The sequence below is a fragment of the Neodiprion fabricii genome, chromosome 1 (genome assembly GCF_021155785.1).
Source record: "Neodiprion fabricii isolate iyNeoFabr1 chromosome 1, iyNeoFabr1.1, whole genome shotgun sequence".
In the NCBI taxonomy this organism is placed as follows: domain Eukaryota; kingdom Metazoa; phylum Arthropoda; class Insecta; order Hymenoptera; family Diprionidae; genus Neodiprion; species Neodiprion fabricii.
The window spans coordinates 7,227,419-7,240,739 of NC_060239.1; the positions used below are offsets into that span (position 1 = coordinate 7,227,419).

At 41.2% G+C, this 13,321-nt stretch overlaps 3 protein-coding genes and 1 pseudogene across 3 annotated transcripts; all 4 read left to right on the forward strand.

Moving 5' to 3' along the window:
• The first annotated feature begins 2,347 nt into the window (after positions 1 to 2,347).
• Positions 2,348 to 4,932, forward strand: LOC124177204 (facilitated trehalose transporter Tret1-like). The gene is made up of 2 exons (XM_046559351.1): positions 2,348 to 2,473; positions 3,415 to 4,932. Exons 1-2 carry the CDS (start codon positions 2,401 to 2,403, stop codon positions 4,725 to 4,727), a joined length of 1,386 nt encoding a protein of 461 aa, XP_046415307.1. The 5' UTR covers positions 2,348 to 2,400; the 3' UTR covers positions 4,728 to 4,932.
• A 73-nt stretch (positions 4,933 to 5,005) lies between these two features.
• Positions 5,006 to 6,998, forward strand: LOC124177237 (facilitated trehalose transporter Tret1-like). The gene is made up of 2 exons (XM_046559396.1): positions 5,006 to 5,444; positions 5,531 to 6,998. The coding sequence occupies exons 1-2, from the start codon at positions 5,375 to 5,377 to the stop codon at positions 6,841 to 6,843; spliced, it is 1,383 nt and encodes a 460-aa protein (XP_046415352.1). The 5' UTR covers positions 5,006 to 5,374; the 3' UTR covers positions 6,844 to 6,998.
• Positions 6,999 to 7,296: 298 nt separating this feature from the next.
• On the forward strand, positions 7,297 to 9,014 carry LOC124180896 (annotated as a pseudogene).
• Positions 9,015 to 9,729: 715 nt separating this feature from the next.
• LOC124177230 (facilitated trehalose transporter Tret1-like) lies at positions 9,730 to 12,923 on the forward strand. The gene is made up of 2 exons (XM_046559383.1): positions 9,730 to 10,122; positions 10,210 to 12,923. The coding sequence occupies exons 1-2, from the start codon at positions 10,053 to 10,055 to the stop codon at positions 11,520 to 11,522; spliced, it is 1,383 nt and encodes a 460-aa protein (XP_046415339.1). The 5' UTR covers positions 9,730 to 10,052; the 3' UTR covers positions 11,523 to 12,923.
• Positions 12,924 to 13,321: the final 398 nt, after the last annotated feature.

Genomic DNA, 13,321 nt, shown 5'->3' on the forward strand with positions numbered 1-13,321 from the left:
GAATTTCTTTGCGTAGATTACATTTGCCCAGAAAGACACTGGTATCGTTTAATAGATGCATCAATTGCCTTTCATTATGACATATTACAACACCGCCATTTGATCGACAATGAGTGATGCATTTTATAAAACTATTGACAAACATTATTAATCAGTAATTCACATGAGATAAAGTGAATAAACCGCATAAAAATACAAACGATTGTATGCTTCGGAACAGAGCTACGATTTAGTGAAGTGCTATTAAATCTTGACCACAGTTAATAAATAATCCAGCACGTTGATTCATTTTTCACAAATTAGTGTTGCAGCCTCAGATAATCCCACGATGTCAAATCAAACCCTGCAATACGATCTAGTTCAACCGAATACTGAGATAAGATGCTGTTCTACTTAGTGGACAAAATCACGTACATCCGGAAACAAATTCGAAACTTTAATATCCCCCCGCAGAAGAACATCGGGATAACCGTCATTCTGCTTTACATACACGTTGATGCAATTGAATGAGTAGACTGCGTATTATTTTACTAAAAAATTATTCCGACCAAGGACGGTTTGACTGTTATTGCACCAGCTACAATCGTCACAGTAGACGGTGCAGTTGGGGTTTGCAGTAGACTGGGTATGGTTTATTTGACTACTAAATGTGGCGGAAAAAAATTGCTCACCGCTTCCAGCGCCGGAGTTGCTGAGTCGTTGGTCATATTAAGTGCAAACTTTATCCTTTCAAGTGGCGGATTGAATCCTAGTCAACTTCCGTTGATGCTCATATATCATGCGTGGTTATTTACGAGATGTTCGTTTACGTTGAACTTCTCCCCAAGGTTGGGTATTATTTACCTGCGTTAACTTCTACTCAGAAATAACACCGAGATGGTTCTGGATAAAATAAACGAGGATCAGACTTTCAAAACGTTCACGATTCTTTCGCATTACGAAGACAACCGGAAGACACACGCGAAATTTGAGGCAGCTTTGTACGCTCGTAGAAATAGATAGATCGTAGATCGCTAGCAACAAAGCAGTTACCTGACAATACCACTACAAACGTGATGAAAGGGATCCGTCGATTAATTGAGGGGTTACATCTACTTAGAATTTTTGAAAAACTCGATTCGTTCAAAATTGAGGGAGTTACGGTCGTTTTTGCAGTTAGGTTCCGCATGCCGCGCGACTTAGGAATAACGGAGCAGGTCCTTTATATAAAAAGAGGACCGTTATTTAAAACACACAGCTGCTCTATTCGATTGAATATCGAATCATAAATTTTATAACACTTTTCTCGACGATTGCGACGTTCGTGGAGTGTAAAGACTGTGGTGGTGCAGTTAAATTTCGAACGAGCGCAACGCGTGGACTAGGTTTTAAGATTTATCGTGTGTGACAAGTGCAACGATCGCGTAATTCCATCGTGTTCGTACGCTGGCCACACGTATGAAATAAACAGAAGGTTTATATTTGTAATGGGAATAAGCTGCGGCCGAAATTGTCAGGCGTGAGGGACGGAAGAAGATGAATGATGTCGCGAAGACAACATCAAATTGCAATTTTAGAGGCTGCTACGTCTGCAGAAGGATTGTTGTATGAGCCGGGCATCGATGATTCAGTTTAGAGGTAATAAATTACACTTTACCTATGTATACACCCGACTTTGAACTAACGCGTTTTTCTCGAAACGACTTTTTCAGAATCGGTGACAACGATATCACAAAAATGAGTGGACCGTTTTATTTGAAATTTTGCATACATTTTTTTTATATCAAAAGGCAGTCCTTAATCGAAGGATTTTTTTTTCGATGCATACTTTTTTTATATCAAGGAAAATGAAGTGATTTTTTCACCGAAATTTAGACTTTCACTTTCGATCGGCGACCATTTTTTCGAAAAGTAACGTTGTATCAAATCCTTCGATTAGGGACTAGATAATGCGATACAAAAACTAAATTTATTTGGTTTTGTGATTTCAGGTGATTGGTTGGGAAGTTACAGTGGTCACCGCGGAAGGCCCTTTTTGAACAGTGGTCCGAGGGATACATTATATCGTTTACATTTATGAATTTTTTCCAATAAAAAAATTATAAAACATATTCAAAGACACACCCTTTATTGTGGAAAAAAAAGTTCGAAACCTGCAACCATTATGCCAAAAAAAAATCACAAAAACGCGCCATTTTTTCGGTCACCAACTAGGTGTAACCCCTTAAACAAGCATTTGAACAAGAAGAGGCTCTGAATTTTTTGAATATTCACTGTTTATCTAAAATCTTATCAGTACTACAGATGTACGCAAATATTACCCAACATCTACACATTATCACATGATCTGGAGAAGGTGGAGGTACTCGAGTATATATATTCGGTAGCACGCGAAAATTAGCGAGTAAAAAACCCGTGAGTATGATTGAAACGTGCATAAAAGAACGTCCGCACAAGAGAGTTTTGTGGTTACAATGGATTGGAGGCCTAGGAGGTTAGTGATTATTAACGAGCTAAGTTCGTCGAATTGCTAATGGCCGGTTCATCTCAAATCACTGAGAAGCTTGGGGGGGAAATTCAAATCTTAATATAACTATATACCAATCTTTGGTAAATTGAAGAACGCTTTTTTAAGCGGATGCAACACTGCACCGATCCGGTAGTTTAAAAAATAGTTGACAAGGTACTCGATTTTTTGCGACACATTATTTTTTAATTGAAACCATGAAAATTTAAAAACGTCGAGAAAATCACATTTAAAAAAGTTGAAGGTCTTATTTTTCTGGTGATTTGTGCAGACAATTTTCGTTTATAAAATATCTTCCGATATAAAGAAAAAAAAACCGGAAGATTCATCTGATCACATTTGTCGGATTAGATGCATTTTCAAAGACACCTATGTCGATTTGCTAATTTTTTTTTGCAACCCTAAGTTCGTGCGATATGATCATTTAAAAAAAAAAAGGTTCCGAGATACTGAACCTTGTATAAATTTTTTGGAAGTGGCTGATCGGGATGGAAAGGGGGTGTAGTATCCTCTCGAAATTGCTATTACTCTTGTACTGATCGATGCATGCAAATTTATTTTTAAAAACATGCATATTTATGTCAATTTTTTGACAGCTACAAGATTAGGCAGGTTCTTCTCAAGTCCATCGATTGATTGAAAAGTACTAGCACGTTTAGAAAAAAGTGCACTTGTGCGATCTTCAAAACCAGCGAGTTTTCCCAAAGGAATTAGTGATGACTATGAAAGGAGACAAAAATTTTATGCACAAAAATGTAAAGAAAAACAGCTATTTACAACTGACCAGGGACTATTGTATATTTCATCAAATGATTTGAATTTCTCCCCGCTACCATGCTGATCGATTTCAGGTGAACTCAGTCTGATACCTCACAGCGTACTGATGGTTATCGTTTGTCTAATTACAGCTTTGCTGCTGCTCTTCATCTCTGGATTGATGATAGGATGGACGTCACCTTATATTGCCAAGCTTACAACCCCTAATTCAACATTACATATTACCAAAACCGAGGCTTCCTGGGTGGCTTCGTTAATGAACTTTGGCCGACTGACGGGAGCAGTGCCTGGCGCAGCTAGCGTTTATTATTTCGGAGGCAAACAGACGCTGTTTTTCATCACCATCCCTATGATCGTCGGCTGGATCTCCATCATAATGGCAAATTCCGTAGTTTGGCTGTACATAGCAAGATTCGTCAGTGGGCTGAGCATGGGAATGAGCTACAGTAGTTTTCCACTCTATCTTGGAGAGATCGCCAGCCCCAAGATCAGAGGATCATTGGTGACATTGGCAAGTTGTGGTGCGCCGGTGGGAATGCTTTGCGGGAACATAATTGGTGCCTACGTTGACATGCCAGTCTTCGCCTACATAAGCCTTGTACCAACCGTCGTCGCCATACTCCTCTTTTTGTGGCTTCCGGAGTCGCCGCATCACCTACTCCGAACAAACCAAATCGGGAAAGCCGAGGAGGCGATCGCAAGATACAACCCGGGAATCAATATCCACGTTGAGGTGAAATCCATTCAGAACTTTCTCACTGCGTCGAACTCCCAAACGTTCCGAAGTAAACTGCGAGAATTCAATATTCCCCAAAACCGGAAGGCTGGGCTCATTATCATCGGGCTTTACTTGTTCATGCAGTTGAGTGGACTCAATAGCGTATTGTTTTACTTGGAAACTATTCTGACGAATGGCGGATTGACCTTTATACCACCGGCCACGATGGTCATGGTAGGCAGTGGAGCTGCAATTTTTGGTGCTGTAGGGGCAATTTATTTGGCTGCCAAATGTAAACGAAAGACGTTGCTCATCGTTTCCTGTGTTGGAACTGTCATCTCGTTAGGGCTTATGGGAACACATTTCGCCCTTTTAAACGGTGGAACTGATTCTGCTGAACTACAGTGGCTGATAACATCGTCCGTCCTCATGTACGAAGTTTCTGTTCACGTTGGACTCTGTCCTGTTCCTAGTATAGTACTCAGTGAATTATTTGCTCCGAATATAAAGAGCATGGCAGCTTGTATAGCCAGTGTTTCAGTTGGACTCTTCGCCTTTCTTTCCTCCAAAACTTATCAACCCCTGGTGGACATGATGGGTGAGGCTTACGTATTCTGGATGCACGCATCGTTCATTGTAATTGAAATAATATTTGTCTGGGCATGTTTGCTGGAAACGAAGGGGAAATCTCTTCAAGAGATACAAAATGCATTGCATAAACGGTAAATATACAGCGACTGACCCAACAATGTACAATTATTACTTAAATTCTGATGTAAATACTTTGAACGTAAAGGCCATGATTTATATGAAAATAAAAAATCTTATACAAAAAATAAAAAATAACCATGGTGGTGGTAACGATTCTGTAATTCTTCGTCCCAGATGTCTCTAATATCAGTTTCTATCTCAATAAAACTAACGGAAATTATCCAACTGTGTCTAATTCAATTATAGGAAGTACAACTAAGAAAATATCCTGCCTGATCCAGGTAAAATATTGGCAGTAATCGTTTTTAAGTCAGGGAGAAATTAACTATTAACCTTTCAGCAAACGCAGTCATACGCCAGCAATATGTGGTTACGAAGGAGGGACAAAGAGAAGTCTGGTTGCAAAACTATCAACATGGATTGAGCAAATATCAAAAATTCATGTAGAACATGGAAAAGAACAACTAGAGTCTTGAGTGTACATTGAAATGCGGATGAATTCTAAGATTGGAAGGTCGAAGATATTACTTATCTGCAATCTTATCACAACTGCAAATATATGCAAATATTTTGTGAGAGCTATCGTTTGACGTAGTATCACGAATTTCAACAACCCGCAAAGTTCGGTCTCTTGTCAAAACCATCAGCGTAACGACAGCAGAATGACCTCGAAGCAACCTGGTGAATCGCAAAGTGACCTGTTGTGGTTACAATGGACTGGAAGTGCGGGAGGTTAGTGAAAGGCAGTAAGCCGAATTTACTCAAATTGTAAATATCAAATTGCAACGTAGTAACGAGTACCGTTTACTTGCTAACAGCTATGATAATGCTCTTCGTGTGCGGCATGATGGGCGGATGGACGTCGCCGTATCTAGCCAAGCTAACTTCTCAAGATTCACCACTTCCGATTACCTCTGACGAAGCTTCCTGGGTAGCGTCACTGCTGAACTTCGGACGACTAATAGGCGCGGTTCCCGGAGCAGTGAGCGTGCATTATTTCGGAAGCAAAAGAACGCTATTTCTCAATGGGTTTTCGTTAATCGTCGGCTGCGTTTGCACTATCGTGGCTGATTCCGTGATCTGGCTGTACGTGGCAAGATTGATTAGCGGACTGTGCCTAGGGATGTCCTACAGCAGCTTTCCACTATATCTCGGAGAAATTTCAAGTCCCGCGACTCGAGGAGCTTTGGTGACTTTGGCGAGCACCGGTTTGTCGGTGGGAGTCCTTGCCGGTAACGTGGTTGGTGCCTACGTTTCAATGACAGTCTTTGCCTACATAACTCTTGTGCCAACCACGGTTTTCATGCTCCTTTTCCTGTGGATGCCCGAGTCTCCTCACTACTTTATTCGTTTGGATAAAATAGAAGAGGCCAGAAAGTCAATAGCGAGATACCATCCCGGAGTAAACGTTGAGGTTGAGTTGAAGTCCCTCCAAGATTTCATCCATGCGATTCAATCCCGTACGTTCGCAGATAAACTTCGAGAATTCAACGTTCCCGCAAACCGAAAAGCCGGCATCATCGTCGTGCTGCTTTACGTGTTCATGCAGCTAAGTGGAGTTAACAGCGTCTTGTTTTATCTGGAAATCATCCTGACCAAAGGCAGATTGACCATCATTTCACCGGCTAAAATGGTCATAATAGGCGGTGCCACTGCTATTTTTGGTGGGTTAACGACTGTTTACCTAGCTGCCAAATGCGGACGAAAGACGCTGCTCATCGCTTCCTGTGTCGGTGTTGCCGTATCCTTGGTCATTTTAGGAACAGATTTTGCGCTTTTAGGCAGCGGATTTGACTCTGCTCAACTTCAGTGGACGCTCGTATCATCTGTGATTATTTACCACGTCTTTGTCTATATGGGACTCTGCCCTGTTCCTAATATCGTTCTCAGTGAGTTATTTGCTCCGAATATAAAGAACATGGCAGCTTGCTTTGCCAGTATTTCAGTTGGACTCTTCGCCTTCATTTCCACCAAAGTATATCAACCCCTGGTGAATATTATGGGTGAAGCTTACGTATTTTGGATGCACGCCGCCTTTATGGTAATGGTTATTATATTCACGCTGACAGCTATGCCGGAAACAAAGGGTAAATCTCTTCAAGAGATCCAAGCTATTTTGCATAAGAAATAAACTTAATTGAACGAACCTATTACTATGCTGTGATTAAAGTGTCAGTGATCTGAATTCCTGTCCCTAATTTCTGTCATTTATCTTGCCTTGAATCAGGATGTTGCACTACGTTGCTGTGATTCGATCCGCCGTTAAAATTATTTTCTAAATAGATCAACTAGCATAGAAATTGAATCCTGTTGCAAATACTGCATATAAAACAGCGTACAAAATATTCTAATTCGCAATAGGTTAGGATGAATATAATTTTTCAACAACTGCTCGTATTTGTTTCATTAAAATAATTTGAAACTTTTTCTTATTAAAATTTCCCGTTACGCTGTGTTATTCAGAATGTATGCAATATTGCCTGACTCTATCGTACCAACTCGTCACGAGACAACTGCACTGACTTAATCCTCGAGAAAATATCAAGAGTATGCTTCATCAGATAAGAATGGAGCAGAAGTTGCGAGTCGTCAATGTTTCGCAAACGAAAGTTACCGTTTTTACAGAGTGAAAGTTCCACAGAAAAATTATTCTAAATGCGGCGCGGCTGTTCCACAAGCAGACGATTAGATTCGGTTTTACGACTCGCTTATGATTCGTTTCTACAGAATCATTTCCCCGCTTATCAATAGTCTTATGAGCATGCCAAAACTAGCAGTCGGGATATCAAGCAGTGTGGTCATATTGAAAGTCTCAGATACTTCGATCTCCTTGCAAAATCACCGACTGATAGGCAGTAGTGCGAAGTTGAAGGGCACTAGTGCGTTGCGGAAGGAGATACTGTGGCTACAATGGAAGGGACGACTGATAGGTTAGTAAAGACCAATTTATTCTCTCGGATTTTTGAAGTTAGTAAAAAGGCGTAAAAACGAAACTATTTTCTTGATCGCAGCCCTACTGCAACTTCTCGTGGCTGGCATGGCAGGAGGATGGTTGTCGCCATACCTGGCACAGCTTACAGCGGAAGATTCGCCACTCCCGATCACTTTGGACGATGCTTCCTGGGTGGCGTCGTTGGTGAATCTTGGTCGTCTCGTGGGAGCGCTACTTGGAGCAATCAGCGCTGATTATTTCGGAAGTAAGAAAACACTAGTTTTTAATGGATTTCCTTTGGCGATCGGCTGGATCTTGAGTATCGTGGCAGATTCCGTGGTTTGGTTGTACGTATCGAGGTTCGTCACCGGCATTGGTATCGGAATGACGTTCAGCAGCTATCCCCTCTACCTTGGAGAAGTTTCTAATCCAGAAATCCAAGGTGCTTTGGTGGTTTTCGCTACTAACGGAGTATCTATAAGAACGCTCATCGGAAATATACTTGGCACCTATGTTTCGCTGGCAGTATTCGGCTACATAAGTCTCGTGCCAACCGTCGCTTCTACGCTCCTGTTCTTCTGGATGCCCGAATCGCCCTACCACCTCATCGGTAAGGACAAAATAGAAGAGGCTGGAAAGTCAATAGCGAGATACCACCCTGGAGCAAACGTCAAGGCTGAAGTGATGTCTCTTAAGGATTTTATCAAGACGACCCAGTCCAACACATTCGTTGATAAACTTCGAGAGGTCAATATACCCGTAAACCGAAAAGCTGGGATCATCATCCTTCTGCTGTACTTCTTTATGCAATTTAGCGGCTTAAATTCTCTCATATTCTACATGGAAATCATTCTGAATGATAGTGGTTTGACTGTGATTCCACCAGCCACGCTGGAATCCTAGCCGGATGTTTAGCAATCTACATGGCTGACAAATGCGGGCGAAAATTGCTGTGGATCGTTTCCAGTGCCGGAGTCGCGGTATCTATGATTGCCCTCGGGGTGCAATTTAGTCTCTTTTACAACGGTGTTAATCCTGCTGGATTGCAGTGGCTTCTAATAGTCTGTATGCTCATATACGAGGTGTTCGTGTTTCTTGGGCTCTGCCCGATGCCCAGCACAGTTCTAAGCGAGTTATTTGGTCCAAATATAAAGAGCCTGGCAGCCTGTTTAGGCAGTATGTCAGTCGGGCTTTTTTCATTTCTGTCCACAAAAACATATCAATCTTTAGTGGACCTCACGAACGAGGCTTGGGTTTTTTAATTATACGGGGGCATTTCATTAATTTCATTGATATTTGGTCTGGTAGTATTGCCGGAAACGAAAGGCAAATGTCTCCAAGAAATTCAAATCATTTTATACAAAAAATAAAACGCTGAATTATCTCGCACACGCAAGGATTGATTACAGCGTAAATATAGCGGTTCTGTTGAATAGTGGCTGAGATAATCAAATGGCCTAACTGTACAATATAGAATCTAGTCAAAATACGTTGATTAAAAAATGACTCTACTTGATCAAGCATAGACTAATCATTCTTTTTACAAACAGTGTTAAATTCAAGTTTTCTCGCTCCCCACACAACTTTTTAGAATTATATAGCACGTAGCCAGAACGCTGTCTTGTACGAAGAACGATAAGGAATATTTCTAATATTTCCAGTCATAAAACACTCTCGAGCTCAACTCGTATCAGTTAGAAACACGTATTCGCTAACAAGCTGGAACTTGCTTAAAGAAAATCTCATGTATACTACTAAAAAAACAAACGTCCATTTATTGAGTCTACAGAAAAATATGACTCTGACGGATTCCGTAGTACAATTTTCCAGTAAGTAGAAAGCATCCGGTGCACTTGGACAACTACAATTTATTACTCTTCTCAAAACTTCTTGATATTCCGGTAAACAGGCTGAAATGTTACCCGATTTGGTTATAGAATTGAACCTTTTCATATAATAGAATCATAAAAATAAATATCCTTTTAGCTACAACCTAATTTTACATTAAACCCAATTTAGAGTTTTTAAATCGAAAGCGAATTTTGTTTTACAAAATCTGCAAAATTTTACAGTATGCAATGTTATTTCATGGATTAAAATCGATATCAGAAAGTGGTACGAAGAGCTTAGCGCGGTTCAAGGTCACCGGTAAAATGCAATACGCTCGAGATACGTAAAGGTTATCAAATGTATTCTGAAGTGATTGGGACACATATATAAGATTATACATCCATTTATAGCTTTATAAATCGTCATAATTTTAACATGGCTTATCAGGAATCTTATCAGAATAAATTTAATACACAAATATGTAGTAACGAGCACTGTACTCCTCGACCAGTATCACGAAGTTGGACGCAGGATGAACTTCGGATCTCGTATCAGAGTCGCGAGTTGAGAGTAAGAGCATGACAGCGAAGCGTGACAGCGTCTCGAGCGAGGGCATACTATGGCTGCAGTACATCGGAAGCTTGGGAGGTTAGTGAAAAGAAGAAAGCTGTGATCAGCTTGCAAGTTTCCTCACAAATAATCCTGCAATAACATTTGACACTTGGTCATCTACAGCCGCATTACTGCTTTTCATGACCGGTATGTCGGGAGGATGGACATCGCCATTTATAGCCAAGCTGACAGCTGAGAACTCGTCGCTTCCGATCACGTTGGATGAAGCTTCGTGGGTAGCGTCGATGCTGAACCTGGGACGAGTCGTAGGCGCGGTACCCGGACCAATAAGTGTTTATTACTTTGGGAGTAAAAGGACTATGGTTTTCAATGGCATTCCTTGCGTTGTCGGCTGGGTTTCCATGATCATTGTACGATCCGTGGACTGGCTGTACGTGGGAAGATTCGTCATTGGCCTCAGTGTGGGGATGTGCTACAGCAGTTTTCCACTGTATCTTGGAGAAATATCGAGTCCGGCTATTCGAGGTGCGTTGGTAACCCTCGCGAGCATCGGACTGCCTGTGGGTGTGTTGACTGGAAACACAATCGGCGCCTACGTCTCGATGTCGGTGTTTGCCTGGATAAGTCTCGTCCCAAATATCATTTACATCGTTCTTTTTATCTGGCTTCCCGAGTCGCCGTATCATCTCGTTCGCACGAACAAGATAGAAGAGGCCAAAGTGTCGATAGCCAAGTACAACCCCAGGCTGGACGTCAACGTTGAGGTGAGGTCCATCCAAGATTTCATCAACGAGTCCCAATCAGTCACGCTCGCTGACAAGTTTCGCGAGCTCAATATACCTGAGAACCGAAAGGCCGGAATCATCGTGACCCTGCTTTACTTCTTCATGCAATTCAGCGGAATGAGTAGCTTTATCTTCTATTTGGAGATCATCCTGACAAACGGTGGTTTGACCGTGATTCCACCGGCTACAATGGTCATAGTAGCCAGTTTGGCTGGAATTCTTGCCGGATTCGCGACAATTTATCTGGCCGATAAGTGTGGGCGAAGAACGCTACTGATAGTCTCGAGTGCTGGCACCGCAGCATCGATGATCGCCCTGGGAGTGCACTATGTTCTTTTGGACGCTAACTTCGACCCTGCCAGTCTGCAGTGGCTTTTGATACTCTCGGTTATTTCTTACGAGGTGTTTCTGTACATCGGACTCTGCCCTGTACCCAACACCGTTCTCAGCGAATTGTTTGCTCCGAACATAAAAAGCATGGTTGCATGTTTATCTGGGGTTTCACTCAGCCTGTTCTCGTTCGTGTCCAGCAAGACTTATCAATCGTTGTTGGAGATCACGAGCGAGGCTTGCGTCTTTTTTCTTTATGGGGCAGTGGCGATAACTTCACTGGTATTCGGCCTGACTGTTATGCCCGAAACGAAAGGCAAATCTCTTCAAGAGATACAAGATGCGTTGCATAAAAAATAATCGTATGTACGATGATTAACCTGATTACATTCAACTCAACTAGTCAATCAGCAGCGATTACGCAGAAAAAAACCGGTGAGCCATTGTTTCTTCTTTTTCGTGAAGAAAAAGAAGCTTAGCTTGGTTACTTTGGGGCTAAACTTGAAAGCTTAGGATTTCTACCCCACAAGCTAAAGACAAAGATTAGCCAACCACGGCATCGTTAGCTAAAGACAAACGTTTCCGCTTCTGGAACCCTGCCATAATAGTGTCGGTAACCTGCGCTACACGGACAGGTAAGCGCGTTTTGCATACCGAAAGGAAGCGGAAAATGGTTAGCAGGGTTGCTAGACTTGTCGTGAAACATTCGTTAAGCTCAATGAATTTTTCTGAATCAACGGCACAAAGCTCAAACTGTTTTTAGATGTGACGCATTATTTTGTGCGAGTTGCAGAATTCAGATGGGGTTCTGTTCAGACAATTGCATTGTTATCAGATCCACAGCAATATGATATATATGCACTTCGTGGATCTTGTCTTACATATCGTTACTTATTGTTAGATCTAGACAAGTACCTTATACCGATAGTTATGATAATATAATAATGTACTCTCTCTAGTATTAAAGAAACGATATTTCATTACCCGTACTAGACAAAAATTAATCACTCGTCAAAATAAAACCTGAATTAATTACTTGAATTGAGGTCAGTATGATTTAATTCTTCCGAGATCGACCAGTAAATAATCTGAAGGAAACCAACATCATCTAACTAACTAGTCCTAAAGGATTCCTCGAAGTTTTGATCTCTCTTACGATGCAGAACAATCAGGAAATTCGACGTGCCAAATTATTGGTGCGGACTGGCGAGAACCAGTCTTAATATCGAGTTGATTGAATTGGTGAAATTGCGAGGCGGGAAGCGAGTGGAAAAAGTCATTCGGTAAAAGTCGATAATTCAATTTGTGAAATTTTCACAGGTGAGGCATTCGCTTTTAATACGTTCCGAAGTTAGCGCCGCGTGGACCAGCTCTTCGAACAATTTACCGTAGAATAAAAATACATATGGGGCATTCCACGTCAAATCGACCTTGACCTCTTCGATTTGTTTTGAGTTTTATATGTATTACCGAATTTTTAAGAATTGTTAACGATTTTTCGCAAAAGATTTTTATTCTTGAAAAACTTTTCCAATGATTCGGAAGAATCTGGAAAAATTCTAAAGAAACCGATGTCATGTGTAAAAATGCTTGAGCAACCGTTCAGAAATAACTGACTCTCCCTTCTGTCAAAAAATAATTTTCTACTCGACAAAATAGAAAGGAAACACCTGCCGACTTTAGCTCAGTGTGCAAAAATTTTTATATGTAAGACACGATTGTTCAGAATTATTTCAGATTTTTAAATTGCATTTGAAAGTCACCCAATTTCTTGCTTAACGTATCCTCACCCCGTGCATTAATCTCGATGGTGCTTTTTACTCCCGGCAACAAACAGCTCTTTTGATTGAAAGAAGTATAACACTTGAGAATAAAGACCAACTTAGTAATTCATGAACTGAACAATATCTTTCTTTCGAATTGGAAATACTGGCCGGTAATACGGTACCCGACAGCTACCCTGAACATCGAACTTAAAATTAATCAACCTCTGACCTTAATCATCCTCACCATCGCGTTGATTACTTAAAACGAATTCTGTCGTTCTTATTGTTAGCTGTGTTCCCGGTCACTCGAGAGCTCGAAGAGATCGACCGAGAGAAGAAAACTTATTGGTACGAGGCCAAGAGCATACCTACTTCATTTTTCCCTCCGCTCTC